The following is a 20,500-nucleotide window of genomic DNA, read 5'->3' as shown; positions in this document are numbered from 1 at the left end:
GTCAGGGAACCGAATAGTGTGAGTGCTACAGAGGCCAGACTGCCAATCCGCTAAAACACATTCCCTTCCAAGGTCACCGTGGGCTGTTGCTCAACGCCGTTACCACGGTGACCAGAATGAGCTCCCTTGGTGAACACACTCTTTAGGTGTTGAAGAGGGAAAAAAATGGTATAGCTTTTTTACTTTATTTAGGTAAAAAAAATGTGTGTATTTATTGAAGGCAATGTCTGAGAAGGTGTTGGATCAATGTTGCATATAACACAGGAAATTTGCAGTGAATAAAATACAACAGACTCTGAAAAGTACCAGTTGTCGGGGTAAACAAAACGACACAGTCTCCCATTAAAGGTTGGCCAATAAACATGGACATAGAATCTTTTGTGTTCTCTCTATTTATTTTTCATTTTCCACTTACAACAGTCACTTTTATTGTAACAAACATAGGTTTGACCTCTACAGTAACAGTAAATGACCCATCAGAAATGGAAGATACAGGCACGTTGAAGCATCAGAGACAACAGGTTGGACACTCACTCACTACACAGCTTAATAACCTTTTCACATATGAATGGAATTTTGGTTTCTTCATCTTCACAGGGTTAGCAGACCAACATATAGGAGTAATGGGGACTAAATGTTCCTTCATAATGTGGTAACATTAATTCATTAACAATAAGGGTACAATAAATTAACATTAGTTAATGCAGTAATAAGCATTAATATACAACAGTTAGTTCGACCAAGTAATTTGATTGGATAAGAGGCATTCCATGACTGCTGAAATAGAGTACAACATTGTTGGGACTAATGTATATTATTATATGATATTATATCTATCACTCTGCTTTTCAGTGTTTCAAATAACAATTAATTACTTTGATGGCCGTTCGATTTTAACTCTCCGGAATCACACACGGCGCCCGTAAACTGGTTGAACAGTGAATGGAAACCTACAGATAAATCGACATGACCCAAAGTAGCTGGCCTGCGGCAATATATAGACCTACCCAAAGTAGCAAGCTAGTGTGCAGATTTATTTGTGAAGCTTGGCAACAATGCAGTCCAGGCCAGATATGCAACTACTTGTGTTGGTGGAGCAAAATAAATGATTGAATAAATGAATCATAATCGATTGTCGCACATCACTTTCTGTGTGATATTGGTTAATTATATAGCCTTGGCATAAGAGTTAGGGTTAACCGCAACCATAATCCTGTTGCTAAAGGTGTTCATGTTAACTTAGTTTGCATGAACACCATTAGCAAATGATAACTAGACACATTAGTTAGCTCTTATTTAACTGTGAGTTGATGCTTATTACTGTATTAACTGAGGTTAATTAATGTACTCTTATTGTACAAGTGTTACCACAGTTGCACATTTTTTGCAGACGAGACACCAATGTAAATTCATCTTTAAGTCGAATCGACATGAATGTAGGGCAGATACGTCTGGTTCTATGCAGAAAAAAACAACAGTGGAAAAAGAGGATAATTATTTTTCAACAAAAGTACAGTTTGGGAAGGCTATTGGCAGTTATATACAGCAAATAATATATATTTTCTGGCAGTAAATTACTTTGCCCTTTAAGTATTTACAAACTTTTCATAATATAAAACATTTTTTGACGTATATAGACAACAACATTAAAAAAGCTAGCGTCACGCTTCAAGTTTTCAATCTTAACGTAATTGTATTCTACAAAGAATCAAAGATAAATCTGTGGTCAGTGCTCAGTCAGCCAATCACTTGAATCAGAAATGGCACATTGAACCCATGTGACATACATACTGTACATCCAAGGATTTCTAAAACACATTTACATTTCCATCTATAACATTGATAAACTGATAAACAACATGTGCACAAAGTACATTCTCTGCCAAAAATGCTTGTGAGGGATTTCCGTCTCCCATTTGCATAAGATGTAACATGTAACATGTGGTGACAATATGGTTCCCTTTCTAGAAGTAAAACAAATATCTATAAAGCAGAATAAATTCAGTTTGTTAGGAACTTATTTTTAAAACATATATATAATATAAATAGTCGTATTGTACTTGGTGCAGGTTTAGTGGAATAACATATGTGAATATGAAACACCTATAGGCAGACATCAAACAGCTGCAAAAACCACTACATCTTTAATGAATGTGGTATGTGCATTTCAGAAAAACAACAAAAAGTCAGTTTTAGTGATTTTTTGACAGTGACCATTGTTTTCGTAACATTCTCGATTGAAAGACTTGACAAATCTTTAAAAGAAACATTCAGAAATGTGATGCAGACCAATGGCACAGCAGTAAATTCAGCAATTGGTTTCAATACACACATGCCGAGAAGAAAAATTACACCTTCTGCTATCGTTTGGCCCATAGATGCCCAAATTAAGCTCAAATGTAATATTTTATCTGTACACATCCTAACAGAAATATTGAATAAAAGAGCTTTGACGTTTTAAATGTGCATACAAAGAATACAAACTATATGTGTGGGTGCACTACAACGTTTAAAATATACCACCTTGGTGTGTTCGTTATGTGTGAGAGGAATATATCAACCCAGTCCTTTCTCCCTGTTGACATCCGCTCCACAACGCAATGTCTTTGAAAAGGGCGGTTGAATCAGTGTCTCAGACGATACACAGCCATCTGATTAATGTCTGGACCATCTCCTGGTCCTGGCCTCTAACTGCTTAGGTCGTTTCCTGGCTCAATATTAATGATTTAAAAAGGAATCAAAAGGGTCCATATCTTTTATCGTATCGGTATGTAAATACTCACTTACCGTTATATTAAAAAACAAGGAGTTGAATCCATTCTAGATTGATGTTATTTGTATGGGGATTTTCAGCTAAACTGAAGACATTAGGCAAATGGAAGAAATTTCTTAAACTTGTTATGCAGCTGAACTGCTCAAGGCTTTTTTTTAGAAAGGCCTTTAGTGCTTCAAGCAGGAATCTATATAAACCAAATCATTAAATGCTATCATTTAGCGCCCTTACAACGGCTCCTTACAAAACAGAACACATCTCTGAAGTGCGATGCATCATGATCAAGAGCACTATACTTCCACTTTGTCGCGGTGGTGATTTGAAATGCTGTTAACGATGCAAATACTGCGTATTCCTATATGTATATATAATAATCTGCATTAAAGTTGCAAGACTTCAAAACACTGATTAGATTGTTGGATGAAATCGTTCTATTCACAGCGTATGTGGAGTGACGTAAACAAAAGCGACATCCTTTTTTTTTTTTTTACACCAAAACAGAAAAGAAACAAAACCTAATAACCAACTCCTGCCATTGAAGCTAAAACTCAAGCCATCTGCTACGACGCCCGCCCCCCCAATCAACCCCGCCCTCAACAACTACAACGACGATGACGACTTCTACGGCTAGCCTACTACAATCCGCCCCCTGCCCCTCCGACCCCCAAGGGCCGCGGGGATCCTCCTTGTCCCCCATCGCCCTAAATAACACCACAGGAGTGGCGAGCGAGCCTCATCCCCTAGACTCCTTCCTTTTGCAAAAATCCCCCCTTCCCCCCCCCCCCTAACAGACAAGAGAGAGAGAGAGAAGAGCCCTCGGGCGGCAGCTCTCAGGTGGCGTAGTCATCCTCATCGTCCAGGTGATAGTTGAGCGTGATGACGGCGCTGATGAACTCCCCCAGCTCCACGAAGTCCGCCGTGATGATGTTGATGCCGTTCTCGCCCGGCCGCTGGGACCGGATCCACTGCATCATGCCCGGCAGGGCCCTGGGAGGGAGGGGGTAGGGAGGGGGGTTGAGGATGGAGGGCACAGCATGTGAAGGCGGACGGACAGACGGGCCAGATGGACAAGTGTCTTCATCAATGAGGCTGCTGCTACGCCGGCTTCATTGATGAAGCCAGCTACCAGCGGAAATACAGTTTCTATGTGAACTCGATCACCGGGAAACTAGAAATGCGTACGCGAGCGTGTGCGAAACGCATGGATGTGCTCTCCATATGTCATTGTCAGCGTGCGGGACCGGGCGTATAAGCACCCAGAGCACAATGCTGCTCAGCAATGGTGATTGAACTGCCATACCAGAGTCGGCCAATGGGAGATATTTGCCATAGTCGGGGACTAGGCAGGACTAAACCCTGCCGGGGCTGTCTGGCACGATGACATGTGTTGAAGAACAGGGCAGGGCAGAGGCGTCTTTGAAACTGAAGGACACGCACACAGCGTGTGTGCGCCACGTGTATCGCGGCTGGGCTCTTAAGCGCTGTCTGCTTGTCTCGCCTTTTACACTGGCAGAATAATCAGGACGATTACTAAATAAATAAATAAACCCGCACAAAGAACGGGAAAAAAAATATGTGCAAGACACTGTGGCGGTTCTTAGTATGAATTATTCATCCCGTCAAATTGGCGGCTTTACTGTTTAGGCTTTCAACCGACTGGTAACACTAAGAGTAGCGAACAAACGGAGATTGAACTAAAATTGGGCGCGGCAGCACTAGAGAGAATTGGAGGGTCTAATTATTTTTTCTGCTTCTGCTGAAAGCCCGCATGAGGTGGGTGTTGTTTGTGAGGAGATTCCTACTGCCGTGTCTTTAGGTTTATGTGGCTCATTTGTCTGTCTGTGTCTGTGTCTCTGTGTGTAGGCGTGTGTGTGTGTGTGTGCGTCCAATTGTACATTTAGCATTATCAATGTGCATCAATGTCTCATCGGTCACATCCAACATGAAAAGCAAATGCACACACACACACACACACACACACACACACACACACACACACACACACACACACACACACACACACACACACACACACACACACACACACACACACACACACACACACACACACACACACACACACACACACACACACACCTCTCTGTGATGGTTTCCCTCAGACCGCTGGCCACTCCTTTCATCACGGTGCTGGCTTTGGGGGTCAGCACCACCTGGGAAACAAAGAAGGTGCCCTTCCTCCTGCAGAGGAAATGCACAACATTACACACTCTGCCCTTCCCTTCACCTCTTCCGCTCTTCCATTGACCGGGCTTCTCTTAAAGGGCAAGGCAACGCATCATAAACGCTATCTTACCACGCCCACACCATTGCAGCAAAGGACAAGCTTCCCATTTCAGGAATACTTCAACGGAATTTGTGTCGTTCTGAGTTGCGTTCCACACGTGTTGTTATGTGTTCTGTTGCTGATTGGGTTTAAACTGGAGCGTGACTAAACAACATTGTTATATTGCCAATGTGCTCAGATTTCCATTTCTCATTACATCTGGGAACCCCAAAAAAGGGTTTTCCACTGTGTGTGCCGGATGATTGCTGCTTTGACTGGTTAGTCATCTCTTTTGCATTGAAACACTTTTAAATATAACTGTTACAAGGCTTTGTGGAATACTAGATTCTTATTGGTCAATTATTGTATTCAGCGGTCTGTTATTGTCTGAATATCAGACCACTGCTATGAGTAACCGTTGCTATGGACACTACAGTATTTCCAATCAAATGGACCTTCAGGTTGGTGTAGGAATTTATATATATATATATATATATTAAAATATATAAACCCCTATATATTTTATCTATAGGGGTTTATATTGGACCAGCTCGCTGTACATTGTCCCTTACCTTATTTAATCATCTCTTAAATATAACTACGCATTTAAATGAACAGTGTATCCTAACAGAAAAAAAGAAGGAAAGAGACAGACACATAAAGTATATTCATGTTGAGTAGAGATCCCTCAACACCCCAACAAATAATAAAATAATAGAATTCCAGCTGAACTGGTTCAGGTCAATGTAGTGCAAGGGGCTTTTTTGTTCCAGCCAAAAGGCCCTGGGTTCCAGCCGCCCATTTTCACAACCTAACTACAGGGGTTAGCAAGATGGCTAGCCCCTACTCTGCTCAATGATTATCATGCATCCGCAGACAATGCTCGGGGCTGAATGACTGCACAGTTAACATAACTGAAATCCAAGAGAAAGGCAGCCCTCGAAGAACAAGCTGATGGAGACAAAAGAGACCGTGGCATGGCGCGGCGATGCGTGACATTTACAATCTGCGGTTATTTAATGTATGATCGCCTCCGCTTATAGAAAGCAAAATAAGGAACAAACGAGAGCATGGGGCGGCTGACCGACCTGCGATCGGTGATGGAGGCCTGGAGGAACTGCACCAGCTTCTCTGGGTCGGTGGTGTTGGCCCAGGGGGAGGGCATCATCTGGCCGGGCCAGAGGAACGGGACCTCCAGAGCCATCGGGTGATGGTAGAACACAAGCACCTGGAACTCCTTCTCCCACAGATACTGCAGGGTCAACTGGACCAGAATGAATCCAATGTTAACAAGGGCTGCAGGTAGGTTTTAACTGCTACAACTTAAGAGTAAATCGTTTTTCGAAACGCCCACAGCCACCCGTCACGTCACAGTGAGTGTAATGCCTGCTGAGACAATCTGTTGTGGTTGCGCCACTCCCGGCTCATGTCTGACCAACCAGGGCATCTCTTCCCTGATGGGTATAGGGGGGCATCGATTTTGCCTGTCAATCACATGTGCAGCGTACCCATAGCTCAGGTGCATGACTGGCTGCAAAAGTGGACTGTATTCATAGTGCCCAATAAAGGCACTGTGCTGCAATAAAGCTGTGTTGAGTGAGAAGAAGCACAAACTGCATGTGTAATAGCCTTTATGAATATTGAGTGTCCTCTTCCTTCTTAGAGACATCATGGTCACCAATAGCGATGATGTATTCCATGGTATACCTTCTTTGAAGATCCCTTACATGCTTCTCTATTTAAGGATTCTTTCAATTTCCCCCCATGAATTACAGAAATCTATGGCAGGGCAACCATTTGAAAGCGAACCCGACCAAATTAAAATAATGAGAGCAGTACTGTACGAGGTTGATAAGGAGAGTTCAACCTCACGGAAGCCATTAATCCAGTAATCCCAACAAAGGTGTTCTCCTGTGGGGAACTCGGAACAAAATCAAAATGGCCTCAGAACACATTAGTGAAATTAATATTGGAAGTTTTGCGCACGCATTTGCCAATAACATTAGAGCAGGAGTTAATCTTGTGGTCATCGATGATGGCGATGATTAAGCTTCTATTTCATTGTTAAATATACTTTAATGAAAGTTGGGAGGGTAATAAATACCTCTTGAGCGAAGATGACGGGACACAGTTTGTCTCCAAAGATGTCTTTGAGCATGGTGACCAGCTTCTCATGGTGGAGGTTCTGCACCCCGTAGAAGTGGTTGAAGTCCAGGAACACCACCTCTCTGGCATGAGATGACAGGTAAGTACTGATCTGTTCCAATCCCTCCCTGACCTAGAGACACACACACACAGACACACACACACACACACACACACACACACACACACACACACACACACACACACACACACACACACACACACACACACACACACACACACACACACACACACACACACACACACACACACACACACACACACACGAGACAAACAGACAGACAGACATGCACTCAACATCAACAAGACACACAAACACACACAAAAGAGAAAGGCAATACAAAATAATGAATCTCCTTTAAAACATGTAGATATCACCATTTGGATTAACTTGTGAATGTAACACACGGGGTGGGAGATGGTCTTTAAAGACAGAGGTAGGAAATACATCACATAGCAGCCCCATCTATCTAGCACTAAGACGCGCTCTCTCTCTCTCTCTCTCTCCACAGACCGTGGCGCTGAAGAGCCCGTGGGCGAAGAACAGCTCATTGTCGGGGTCACGGGGCTTGGTGGAGATGCGCAGGTCGAAGAAGCGCACGCCCGACTCCAGCTGGCAGGTGAAGTTCATGGTCTGCGTCGCCAGCCACTTCCTCATCAGCTTCTTGGCCACCGTTCCGAACACGGACACAAAGTTCTGCACCGTCTCGGGCTGCTCCGGCCCCACTGGGGACGACTCGTCGATGTAGAAGCTGAAAGAGTCATGGGAACCTGTAGTGGACGAGAGGGGGGGAGGGGAGGGGGGGGTCACCTTGTTATAGATCATGATAGGGATTATCGCCGTGACGTCTCTGGGTGGTGGGTGTTTAACTCCCTGCTGAAGTGCTCTCGGTTTGCGGTGCATTGAGCAAGGCACCTAACCCTTATCTGCTCATTAACGACACAGCTATGCAACAAGGAATAAACAGTAAACACTGGAGTATTGTTGATAGCATTGAATATCATGATGGATTATCAATAATAATGATTGATTCCTGCATACCACAGAAAGGTTTTCCACCTGTGCTAAAATGCTATACTCATGAGCGTACTCGTGTGATCAGGCTTCGGACCTCAGCCAGGAAGACGAAGCGACATTGCTGCTACACCCACCGCCATTGGAAACAGCTCACTCCAAATACAAAAATGTGTTTTGTTCACACCAACAAAAATAGAAAAACCTTACACTTTCTTCCTTGGAGACGAGAGCAGGACTTCCAACATAAGTTGTGCTAGACCACAAAAAAGCAAGACGGTTTCCTCGGCCATCTCACCAAAAACCGTCAACGTTGTCGACCAACGGTTTTGTGTGATATTCGATTTAGGTTATCTCTGGCATCAGAGAGGTTGGAGCCCTCCGGTGAAGGAAGGGCTTTTTTTAGCTCCAGAGACGTTAGCGAAACATATATCTCCCGCTCTTTCAAGCCGACAGCAGATATATCTTGAAGAGAAATAAAACACCTTGTTTGAGCCGTCCCGTGACACAGAGATCGGTCTTTTAAAGGCATTATCAGCCATTATCAGCCATCATCAGCCATCATCTCGGGCAGCACCTTGTTTCAAAAGGTCATGGGTTCTTTTAGGACCCATTTTCTGCACCCGGATAAAAATGGGAGAGTTGATTTCAAAGACATTTTATTGTTGTTGCGTAGCGGGCGGAGGCCACAGTGTTTTGTAACGGGTGACAGATTGGTGCATAGACCTCAGAGTATAACATGCAATGTCCGAAAGACGTACTGTTAGTGACTTGACAGCAAATTGTTTATGTAGTTCATTCAAATAAATCACTCAAAGCTGGCTCTGAAGGAACTTATTTCTCTTTCAAGCCGACAGCCTTAGGGATTATCGCCGTGACGTCATTGGGATGGAGGAAAGGTTGTGGTTTGGGTGTTTATCACTCATTGCATTGAGCTGGGCACCTTATCTGGGCCTTTTATAAAAATGCATGTTTTTGTATTTATCCTTTTTTAATGTGCGACCAGCAAAGTGTATATTTGGAACATATAAATACATTCCAAAACAACATCCTCCACAGATAAATGTTAATCTCTCTCTGAGCTCTAATCCAAACTACCATGATGTCTCGATCGACCTGTAAAAATGACATTGTGCTTTGACACTAATGGTTCTATCTGACCGCTGTTTTTTTTCCCTCTCGCTGCAGGTGAATTGCTTTCCAAATACCTGTTGTCTTGCTGGTAATGCCCAGGGGACGCCATGGCAACAACATATCAAACCAGCCGATGTGTTATAATGACAAGACTCATAGCCTTTTTTGAGGAAATAGCTTGGCTTCAAGTTTACACACAGCTGAACCAAGTGCCCTTCTCAACATCCTGATTCATAACCTTTTTAACGGCTTATCCAGTTACAGTCTGAAAATGAAAAACCAGTACAACAAAACCTGATAGCAAGGACTAACTCTAGCCGACTGTGATATAAAAATCGAATTGAAATGTGCTGAAACATTTCTCTGGTAGTCGTTCTTTCCTTGAGCAAACAAATGTGAACACACTGGGATCAGCACGGTACCTGTTCATCTGGTAGTCTCCCCCCCTCCCTCTTTATCTCTCCCCCCTTTCTCTCTCCACAATAAGACATAATGACTGCTGCTCATCCCCTGATCATTACACACAGAAAAAACCCTGAAGCAGCCCCACACAGTGACTAAACCAGGGACCTTCGAAACGTTTGGATCACACATGGAATATAGCGAAGAATTATTCAGCAAACCCATGTATAAAAAGTGTCTTACATGTACTGTGAGGGACATTCAATTCACTACACCATCTTTTATCCTTGCAATTCTCAAACAATATGCCTTGCCCATTATACAGCTACGTTTGTTTTGTCCTCTCATGTCTATGTATGCCTTCGGTTACATTGACCTGATGCACCGTATCCTTACGGTATTCCACCGACCTTTGCTGTGTGGTTATTATCTCATTAAACTCTTGGGTGCAAAAACCCAGGCTTGATTGCCCACACAACGAAAACATGAAATAGGTCCCTGACCAAAGCAGTTATGAACCTCACCTAGACGAGAGCAAAGGCTTCTTTCCAAAGATTTAAAATGTCCTCTTTACACATACAAACTTTTTTTCAAAGGTGCCATGTCTGTCATATGTCGATATGTCGTTTAAAAGTACAGTTAAAAGCATAGGGGGAGGTCAAGTGAAATAGAGGGTTACTTCTTTGTTGGTGCACATCACAGTATCTCAATCCTTCAGTCGCTGACCATCAACTGCTCTAAGCGTTGGCGGCCATCTTATAAAGTGTCACAACACAACTACTACTACTACAAATCACTACAAGCTAAGATTAAATTAAAACTTGTTCAAACACACAAAACTAATGGTATAATGTGAATAAGGGTCAAAATAGCTTACGGGTTAATGGTAATAGCCATAACTATAAAGGATAAACACAAAGACTAAATCTTTATAATGTCCACATATACACTCTGCCTGAGCAGCCCCAGTGGGAATAGAACCGCTCGTCCCTGCAGCGCTACCATGCTCTACTAATTGTGCTGTAGGACCAACTCAAAACAACATGTTGGCCCTTGTCAAATATCTTGGTCTCGTAGCCTTGAGTCCTTATGCGTTAGAATTAATATCAGAGTAGTTCTCACTCTGATATTCCTTAAAGGGGTAGTTCGGAATTTTGGACATAGGGCCTGATTCCCAAGTGAGCATTGGTATTCCATATCACTGGAGACAGTTTTCAACACATTTCATTCATTCCTTCTAGTTGCAGAGTTCGCTCGTGCTAGGCTAGCGCACGGCAACGGGCAATGCTAGCCTGCTATTAAAAACAGTGTTACCCACTCCACAGTACACCCGAGGTAAATCGATTATAACACCAGACTATAGATTTAAATGTCTGTGTTGATAGAATAATGTTAGAAATAAAACTAACCTCGCATCGCATGAATCATCGAGGGACTACTTTCTCAGCAGAAGCGGGATTTTACTATGCGCTGGTTAGGTTTGTAACCGAATCACGACAGAAGAACGTAAACAGAGAAGCGTGGGACAGAAGCGCAATTGAACGACTAGGCAACATGGTGGTTCAGTGTGCTTTTAGAAATTGTAGAAATAAACGCTACAGATGGGCACCACACAAAGTTTCCACCAATTTCCAGTGCGAGATCCAGAAAGGACTCAACTGTGGCTTGTTGCTGCTGGCTTGGACATCAAAACACCGGCTCGTACATGTACGGTTCGTTGGATACAACAAATTCCTCATAATCGTCTTCAAAAGCAGATGCATCGCTAACTCCTCCAAACGTGTCCATATCTTGTTAATTGAATACGCTAATAGAATTCCTTCGTTCACTGTACCCCGCTTTTGTAGCAATGACAGCGGCAGGTAAAAAAACTAGAGCCGGTAATCTAGGTATCAGTCCGCCGCTGCCGTAGCCTACTACCAGGAATATAACACTGCTGCTGAGACCCAGCAATTCCCTCAAAATGCAATGCAATGCAAGGTTGGTTTTATTTCTAACATTATTCTATAAACAGACATTTAAATGTATAGTCTGTCGTTATAATTGATTTACCTCGGGTGTACTGTGGAGTGGGTAACACTGTTTTTAATAGCAGGCTAGCATTGCCCGTTGACGTGCGCTAGCCTAGCACGAGCGAACTCTGCAACTAGAAGGACTGAATGAAATATGTTGAAAGCTGTCTCCAGTGATATAGAATACCAATGCTCACTTGGGAATCAGGCCCTATGTCCAAAATTCCGAACTACCCCTTTAAATTAAAACAAGGTGAGCACATTATATTGCATCATCAATTGTACTCCCAGAGAGGCCAAGCTATTTCCTTTAGTGATTATATATGAAGTATGCGGCTATTAAGCAATTACCACAATTAACCTTATAATCAGAACAATTATTTTAAAATCGCCAACCCTGGAGAACTGAAAAAGTCAGAATGATTGCTAATAAATAATAATTGAGCATTAGCAATTGTTTTCCGTCTACGCATTATCCACTTATTTACAAAAGAATACGATAAATATTTTAAGTTATATTCTCCAGTGAATGTATATTGTGGTATGAGAGTGCTGAGTGGATGTTGACTCAATCTGTGAGATTGCAGTGGATATTTACCAGAACTAAGCTGCTAATCTAGAACCTTTGTGTGAACCCAGTACTGGCTTAGTTCAGTGTTGTTTCAACCAAGTAAAAGACCAACATTCTGGGGGGAAAAACCCAGAGAAAGCTGTTGCAGTTGAATTTGTTGACGCATCAAAATAAATTAGAAATACACAAATAGTATGTGCAGCGTGAAAACTCAAAAGCTAACACTGCTAGTGAGAGCGGCACAATCATCGACAAAAAAAACCCCACACAATTTTCCCTGCATAACACATTAATCCTGTCTTCAAGTATTGTCAGGGAAATGAAATGTGTCTGTGTGCTTTTGTCTCTTCATCTATGGTTTCTACCTTGCAATGAAATATCAAAACAAGGTCACTGTGACTGGGCATTGGCGAATACAATCATACAAAAGCCACTTCCCCCGATCAAACGGCCAAGACTAAATTGCTTCTTTTTTTTTACAAAACCAGCTGTAAGGAACCCAATTTTTGACACAATTAAAAACAGGAAAACCTATTTCTGAGTTGATTCGTATTACATTGACATTAGGAGATATTCAATATCACAATCATTGGATGAAAAAATAATTCAGGGAGAAGAAACTTGCCTCTACATTCAGAATATCGGTGTTGGCAATATATAATACATTACTACATTTTCCATTTTGAACTTAAAATTGTGTTGGCGTCGCGATTGTGGTTATTCCAAGATTCAGTCATTTAGTCTAATTGATTATCTGTTCTTTCTATCAAGGGCATTGGTAATTCCATCATATTTATTCAAGAACAAATTTGACTGTTGAAGTGGTGCACATTAGAAGAACACATTCATCCCTCCGCATCTGTCACTTCATCAAATTTTCTTTCAAATTAGATACACAAAACTAAAAGGGATTTTAACCGAACAAGATTCAGGATAAAAAATATGGATCATAGATTCTGTCAAAAACAACGCATTACATCACAGTTACTCAGACTTTCTCTTTCCGCAGTGTCATGGCTGCCACACGGTCGACGAGGTATGTCTGTCTCAATAAGGACATTTCTCAATAAGGACAGTTTTCCTGTTTCGGTATGGAATCAAAAGCAGCCCGTCCGTGCTATCAGGGGTGGCATAAGTGGGCCTGCCCGACCTCTGAGACCCAACATGCTTTTGCGCTTGTCAAAAATGGACTTACCGTAAGTAACACCTTGGGGTTGAACGAGCACTTGGCAACACTGTAGACCTAACGTATGGTGTTTAATGTGCTCCGCTATAGGCTGTAGTATTAGGTAAGGTGAAAAGCCTATATATCTTTTGAGTTTGGAATCTGAACTCCATACTCAGAGCCTTGACCCCTCATTTATTCAACGGCCTAAACACGTTCTGCTGTTCCCCAACGAGCAAGTGATTATTTATATTATTTAGGCCATGGACTTAAGATCTGCAATACTCAAATAATCCTTCTGACTATTGTTGACACATACTCTCGCTCTGTCTTGACATAGGTCAAAAGAGAGAAGAGAATGCAAGTGATAGCTCTTCAAGATATAATATCTGCTGTGAGCTTGAAAATTGTAAAAATATTATATTATTTTCTAAGTAAAATCGGCGTGCAGCAATAATATTCATCGTACATAATATTATCAATCATTAGGGTCAAACATATGATCAAGTAGCCAGTATGCGACCCAATCGGAAGGCCCATTTCAATCCCTTGTTCATACCAACGCCACCTAACCATGAGATGCAGGGACAGGGAGGGAAAGGAGGACCGTTTTGCCAAGAAGGTTCAAATCGTCCAGGAGACGCAACCTCTTGCACTATTAATGGATAATCAGAGCAGCAGCAGCTGTTGGGGTGAATAACAATGCGATTTGGTTATTCAATCATAATAATCAGCAATAGTCCCTGCCTTGATATGAAAGCCAGTTGGTTTGGGTGATGGCTTCAGGGAGTAACGCAATCAAAGGGAATGCGTTTCGCGGAATTTGTCGACTGCCTGGCGTTGCTGATTTATTTGATGAAAGTTGATCTCTGTAGTGCGGGATGCGTGGAGTATGTCAATAAGCCCGCAGTCGTAACAGCTGACATGATGGTATAAGAGGTGAGCGGTCACCGAGACCCGAAAGCCGCCCATCAGAACCGTTCTGCATCCGGGCCTGCTCTAAAGTCAATAGAGGTGGAAGAGACTGCAGCACAAAGGACCTTTAGCTGTCTTGCCAAGCTGTGCCCAGTGATGGAAGCTGTAATTTTTTACTGAAAGTCAATGGGTTTGACAGGAGGCTACATAGAAAGCAAGCACCGCTGGTTAATGCGCTTTCACCGTTCATTACACCACCAAAAACAGCACACTCCATCTTTAGCCTGCTAAGAACACACACAAGAAGAGAGAGAGTGAGAGCTAGAGAGCGAGAGAGGGACTTAGGCAACTTGGTAAGGGAATAATATAAAAGAGTGAGGCAAGATGTCAGAAAGTAAGTGGAAGAACACGAAGAGTGTAAAGTCACAAAAGGCGTCGACAAAAATAAACTAATGTCAAATAGATTCCGTGGTGGAGGGTGAGGGAAAGACACACAGTGGCCTCAGACACCCTGTCACCCTCTGCTCTCCCTTCCTCTCCCCAGGTGACTGTACACGGCCGATAACTGCACACGTCTGTCTCGGTGTCTTCCTCAATGCTACTCCTTCTGGCATCCGGTTACCTTTCTGGTCCTAAAAAAAACACAGCTCTGTTCTCATCTCTCCGTTAATCAATCAGTCGGCACGTCTTGCCTCCCCTGGTGTTATCGGGGCAGAGCCAGGCAAGCAGAAAATGTCTGCGGGGGCATGCTGCTGGTTCCTTCCGATGACGGGGAAATATTGAACTTTTTTTTTCAACAACAAAGATAAATGTCCTCCCACTGGAAACTCAATTAAGCACCAGTGGTGAGGCGAAACCAGGCCTGCTGAGAATCCATACCCAACAAATCAGGGTGTCCTTTGGATGACAGATGAGTTCAAACGAACTGTGCCACATGGATTGAAGTAATCCAGCTGTCTTGCAGGTACACAGAGAATGAGGAGGTGGTCCTGAATTGATGACGAACTGAAAAAAAGGTTGCCTTACTGCAATGCACAACCGTCTTTCAGTTCATGTTTCTTAATGACAGTTACTTACTGCGAAGCCATTTTGTCTGCAAACGTAAGGGGTTATTCTCATACCTTTAAGTTTGTTCTTGTAATAAAGATGGTAGAAATTCATTCGTACTGGTACAAAGATCGAGTTACAGACTGTTACATAAGAACAATTGGTTTCTCCATCGGCACATCCTTTAACAACAAGCCCAAACTACGAGTGCACAACTTTTTAATTTTTTAGATTAAACGAGTTGCTGGAGGAACAATATTAAAGGATGTGCAGTTGGTGAAACCCATTGTGCTAATGTAAAAAGAGTTTGATGGCACAACTCAATCTTTGAACCAGTACAATTATTTTTGAGTTCACAACTTTTGTTTTACATATGCACAGAATATTATTTTATAAGCAAAATCTTAAAAAAACAGCACATACCCCTGTTACAAGGGCTGTAACAGGGGTGTCATTTCTGGATCTTTTTTTGTATATTCAGTTGCCAGCTAACTATATACAGTATATATATATATATATATATATATTATTATTATAAAATAATGCACAGAATACATTATTTTATAAGCAAAATCTTAAAAAAACAGCACATACCCCTGTTACAAGGGCTGTAACAGGGGTGTCATTTCTGGATCTTTTTTTGTATATTCAGTTGCCAGCTAACTATATACAGTATATATATATATATATATATATATATATATATATACCTACTTGCTATGTAGTGATCCAACCCCCATGATAAACCTGCGCCATAGCCATATACATTTTTAGTCATCTTCTTTTGAAAGGTTCACTTCTCTATCCAGCCACATATCTGGCCATCTGTCTGTCCATTCATCTAGCAGCCCATCCGTCCATCTGTGTCTATATCTCTTTGAGTCCCTGGACTTTAAGGCTGCTTCTATTTGCAGGGTTAACCGAATCCGGAGGGACTGTTTATCGTCCTTTTTATGGGGCAGAAGGAACAGTGGACCGATTCCAGCCAAAGCACTGGAAGAACAAACTTGCGGTTGAAATCTTCCAGCGGGTTGTTTTTCTTTGCTGCCCAAGGGAACCTCTGTTTGTTTCCGTTGCACCTCATAGGTCAGCTTAAGTTAATGGAATATACTTTCACCATGTTGCCTGGCACAAGTTAAATTATTAATTAGCTAACCTCCAATGAAGCCTTAAGGCGATGAGCCTTTGCTATGCGTCAGGAGGCCTTCGGAAGCGTAATCAGGCTCACTGAAAAACTTGACATGAAAATATGTGTGTGTGCAGTGCTGAATGCATTAGCCCTTTGATAGTATTTGGATCGGTAAACTCCTTTTGAAAATAGAATAGGTTTTAACAACACATCTTAACTAGCGCTACAGGAATGTTGAAGCAAACATGTGCACTCTGCCAGTGGAATGCAGAGAGCCATTGGGCGACCTCCCTGCTCGGTTTGTGTGACAGGAGAAGCCCGTTTCATGGGGACAGAACCATGGGGAAGCAGGATTATCTATCATAGCCTACCTATGCTGACCATCATGTCTGTGCTGACCACCACCAGGCTTATCGGTGAGGCTCAACACCACCCAACTGTCAAATATTGACTTATAGACATAATAATATGTTCTACACATATTTTATCATTGTTTAACTTGTAATTATCATGTAATCAGCTTGTGAGTCAGGTTGTTCATACTCCGGCTTTCTTTGACAGTTCACCTAGACCCACTCTCTCCCGCCCCTTGGTCACAGAGAGAGCCCCAGAGGTCACACCCCCCTCCCAATACGTCGTCACCCCACCAGAGTCACTCGCTGCTACCACTCGCTGCTACTACACAAGACAGCATTCCCACTGGCCGGAGGTTGTAGGGATGGGTAGAGGGAGATAGGGGGGAGGGGTTTTATTTTGTGTGGTTTGTAAAATGTTCTGAATCAATAAGATTGTTGAAATTAATTTTTAACAACTGAAATCACATTTTTTATATTAAAGAGTAAAGTACCGAAATAAGGGGAAATAAGGGGAAATAAGGGGAAATAAGGGGAAATAAGGGGTGGGGTTGAGTGCTGCTCCCGAATTCCAGGTACCAGTATCCGGTTCAAATATGATCAGTACCCCACTCTAAACACCACCCACACAACCAACATCCCAATCTTCACCACCGGCTCTAGCACCATCAATATACCAATCTCTAAATGGTTATTTATTATGTTTCTGAATAGCCTGATTATGCACCACATTTCAGGCTATGTTCCATCCTGGATTGAAGCTGTGTTATCCTCTATATGCCGACGATACACCTAGAAGGAAAGAACGCTCGTTTCATCCATTCATCTTTGTATTCCCCATCCCACTTTGGATAGAGATTGATGGAGATAGAAAGAGATAGAGCTAGATAGATGAAGTTGTAAAGCCTGACTGAAAAATGGATGCCATTAAAGCATCATCTAATAGAGATATCGATTTAGCCATCTCAAGGTTACGAGTCTTCATTATAATGGATGCTAAAGCACTTAAGATACAGCAGTAAGAAGTGTAAAAAATAAAAAATAACAAAAAAGACAGAAATCGTCAAACATGGCCACCCACACATCTCTACAGTATATATAAAAAGCTTTCAAGACCACCAGACACACACTCGTCATGGTGCCAGCCATTTAGGCGTTATTGGTTAGCAAACCAAATCCCCTCCTCCCTCCAGAATAATGTAGCATCAAAGCACTAAATGCAGGCATGGTTGGATGCAGGCCAGCGGCTGTTTGAAATTGAACCTCATGAATATTAAATCTCTCTGGGTAAGAGAAAGAATGCACATGTGGCTAAAAAGAGTTTTGTGTTGCTGCCTCCTTTAAGACAAATTGAGTAACAGCATTACAAATAAACCCTATGCATGTGTGACTTCTCAAAAACACACTAACACAGAGATAACCATTATATTAAATGTAATCCTAAACACAGAGGACTGATGCAAGTACACATACACACACACACACACACACACACACACACACACACACACACACACACACACACACACACACACACACACACACACACACACACACACACACACACACACACACACACACACACACATTTGAGGATGTGTGTATAAATCTTGCCCATGGAAGAGCGACAGTAGACCAGCTGAGATGTGGGGCTTCTGGGCCAACGAGGAGTAATTGTACCTAATTAGATTGAGCAGGCAGTGTTTCCAGGCCTGGTGCGTGCATGGCACATACTAGGTGATTCAGTAAGACGTGCTATCATGATAGGAGCTCATGCCCAGACATCCATCCATTATACACCACCAATGCTCGATAAGTGTGCGTGCGTGCGAGTGTGAAATGTAAATATTAAATGATGAGTAATTAAATCTGTGAATTGGCAACATGTTGGCATGGGCGAAGCATCAGAGAACGGAGCCAAGCTATTTCATCTCCCCAGAGAGACTGATCGGAGAGAGAGAGAGAGAGAGAGAGAGAGAGAGAGAGAGAGAGAGAGAGAGAGAGAGAGAGAGAGAGAGAGACATACTGAGAGATAAAATTACTTTCTGTAAGTCACTTTGTAAACACGTGATGATAAATGTGTCCCTGACATTAAATTTACCCTCTGCTAATCGGCCGTTTCACCAGAAGTCAAATCAGTGACCGGTTATTACAATCAACGTTGCAGTGATAACACCAGACTTTCTAATTTGGGAGAGAAATTATATCTTACACATCCAATAGAGGCAGAATCTGCAATCATACAATGAAAAATATGAAAGACAAATTGTATTAATAAAACACTCCACTCAATACCCAATTTCAAAACGACATACCGGTCCCTGACAAGTAAATGACATTCAACAATCTATTCTTGAAATGGTAAATATTTAATGCACTTGTCACAGACGGTGAGTGACCATGACAAGGATAAACACATGGCTTTGCTCGCGTGGCGCAACAGGTCCTGTCCTCTTCTACACCCTAACAGTATTAGACTACACATTATATAACCGTCATTGTTTGCCTATATCCGTACGCCTGCATTAAAACATGCACATGATACATTTGGTTGTTCTGCTTCCCCTGCACACAACGTCGTCGGGCTACACATCGCGCGCACGGTTCTACACGAACGCTCATCGTACAACGCACATACCCAAAAAATGTGGTTGTTTTACGCATAACTTAAACGGCGCGACACCTTACCGGGAATGGCCAGATTGGTGAGCGGGATGGTATGCATGGTCTGCGGTAAACTTGACATCCAGTCGGCGAACCTTAGGTCGCATCTCCCGTGAGACGAAGCCATGCTGCCGCCGTGTAAACACTACAATGCTCGCCTGGAGTGCGCTCCTTGTGCTGCGCTCGCTCCTCGCTCTCCAAATCCACTCACGCAATAAACACTCTCGCCCACACCACGTACACAGCCCGTCCGATAGGCTACCCGTTCCTCACACACACACACACACACACACACACACACACACACACACACACACACACACACACACACACACACACACACACACACACACACACACACACACACACACACACAGAGCACCAAACCAACACACCCCGCAACCTCCTGTGCGCGTACACGTGGGTGTGGGGGGCGGATTTGTGTTGCTGCTGCTGTGGATGGATTGACAGGATCGGATCTATGCATTGCATTGCAATGTCTAGGCTATGTCTATACGTTCTATCAATTCTATTTATACAGTGTTTTCCAATGCATTAATTTCTGCTCGTCTAAAAGGAATCAAAAGGTGCACTATTCGGACTACAAACCATGAGGCTGGATTGAATAATTTACAATCTAGCCTATTCACCTAGAATAGCATACTTGTGTTACGTTGGGTTATTCCAGCCCCGCAGTTGAATGGGTTGCGTTAATGAATTAATTTAACATCATTACAAAGTGAAAGGTTACATTTCCCCCTTTGTGAAAGGTTAGCGGATGGGGATTAAATTGAAAAACATTCACCAGTAGATTCAAGTAATTCACTATTGAATGCTAAGTCTTTCAAGAAAGCTGTGTTTATTTAATGT

The 20,500-nt window shown here is 42.6% G+C and overlaps 1 protein-coding gene across 1 annotated transcript; it reads right to left on the bottom strand.

Annotated features, from left to right (window-relative positions):
* Positions 1-3,568: 3,568 nt before the first annotated feature.
* Positions 3,569-20,026, bottom strand: plcxd3 (phosphatidylinositol-specific phospholipase C, X domain containing 3). Its single transcript, XM_060054603.1, has 6 exons — positions 19,655-20,026; positions 7,738-7,994; positions 7,162-7,335; positions 6,146-6,321; positions 4,871-4,972; positions 3,569-3,760 (listed from the first exon to the last, which is right to left on the bottom strand). The coding sequence occupies exons 1-6, from the start codon at positions 19,755-19,757 to the stop codon at positions 3,604-3,606; spliced, it is 969 nt and encodes a 322-aa protein (XP_059910586.1). The 5' UTR covers positions 19,758-20,026; the 3' UTR covers positions 3,569-3,603.
* Positions 20,027-20,500: the final 474 nt, after the last annotated feature.

The sequence above is a fragment of the Gadus macrocephalus genome, chromosome 6, assembly GCF_031168955.1.
Source record: "Gadus macrocephalus chromosome 6, ASM3116895v1".
NCBI lineage: Eukaryota > Metazoa > Chordata > Actinopteri > Gadiformes > Gadidae > Gadus > Gadus macrocephalus.
Note: the sequence above shows the minus strand (reverse complement) of the source record. Positions and strands in the feature narration are given on the sequence as shown.

What these genes read in the sequence shown, in the direction of transcription:
- plcxd3 (XM_060054603.1), bottom strand. Translation starts at nt 19,757, where the DNA reads ATGGCTTCGTCTCACGGGAGATGCGACCTAAGGTTCGCCGACTGGATG. An exon ending in ACGGGCTCTTCAGCGCCACG is followed by an intron (nt 7,336 to 7,737) that starts GTCTGTGGAGAG and finishes GTGTGTCTCTAG; the next exon opens with GTCAGGGAGGGATTGGAACA. An exon ending in CCGTCATCTTCGCTCAAGAG is followed by an intron (nt 6,322 to 7,161) that starts GTATTTATTACC and finishes ATTCTGGTCCAG; the next exon opens with TTGACCCTGCAGTATCTGTG.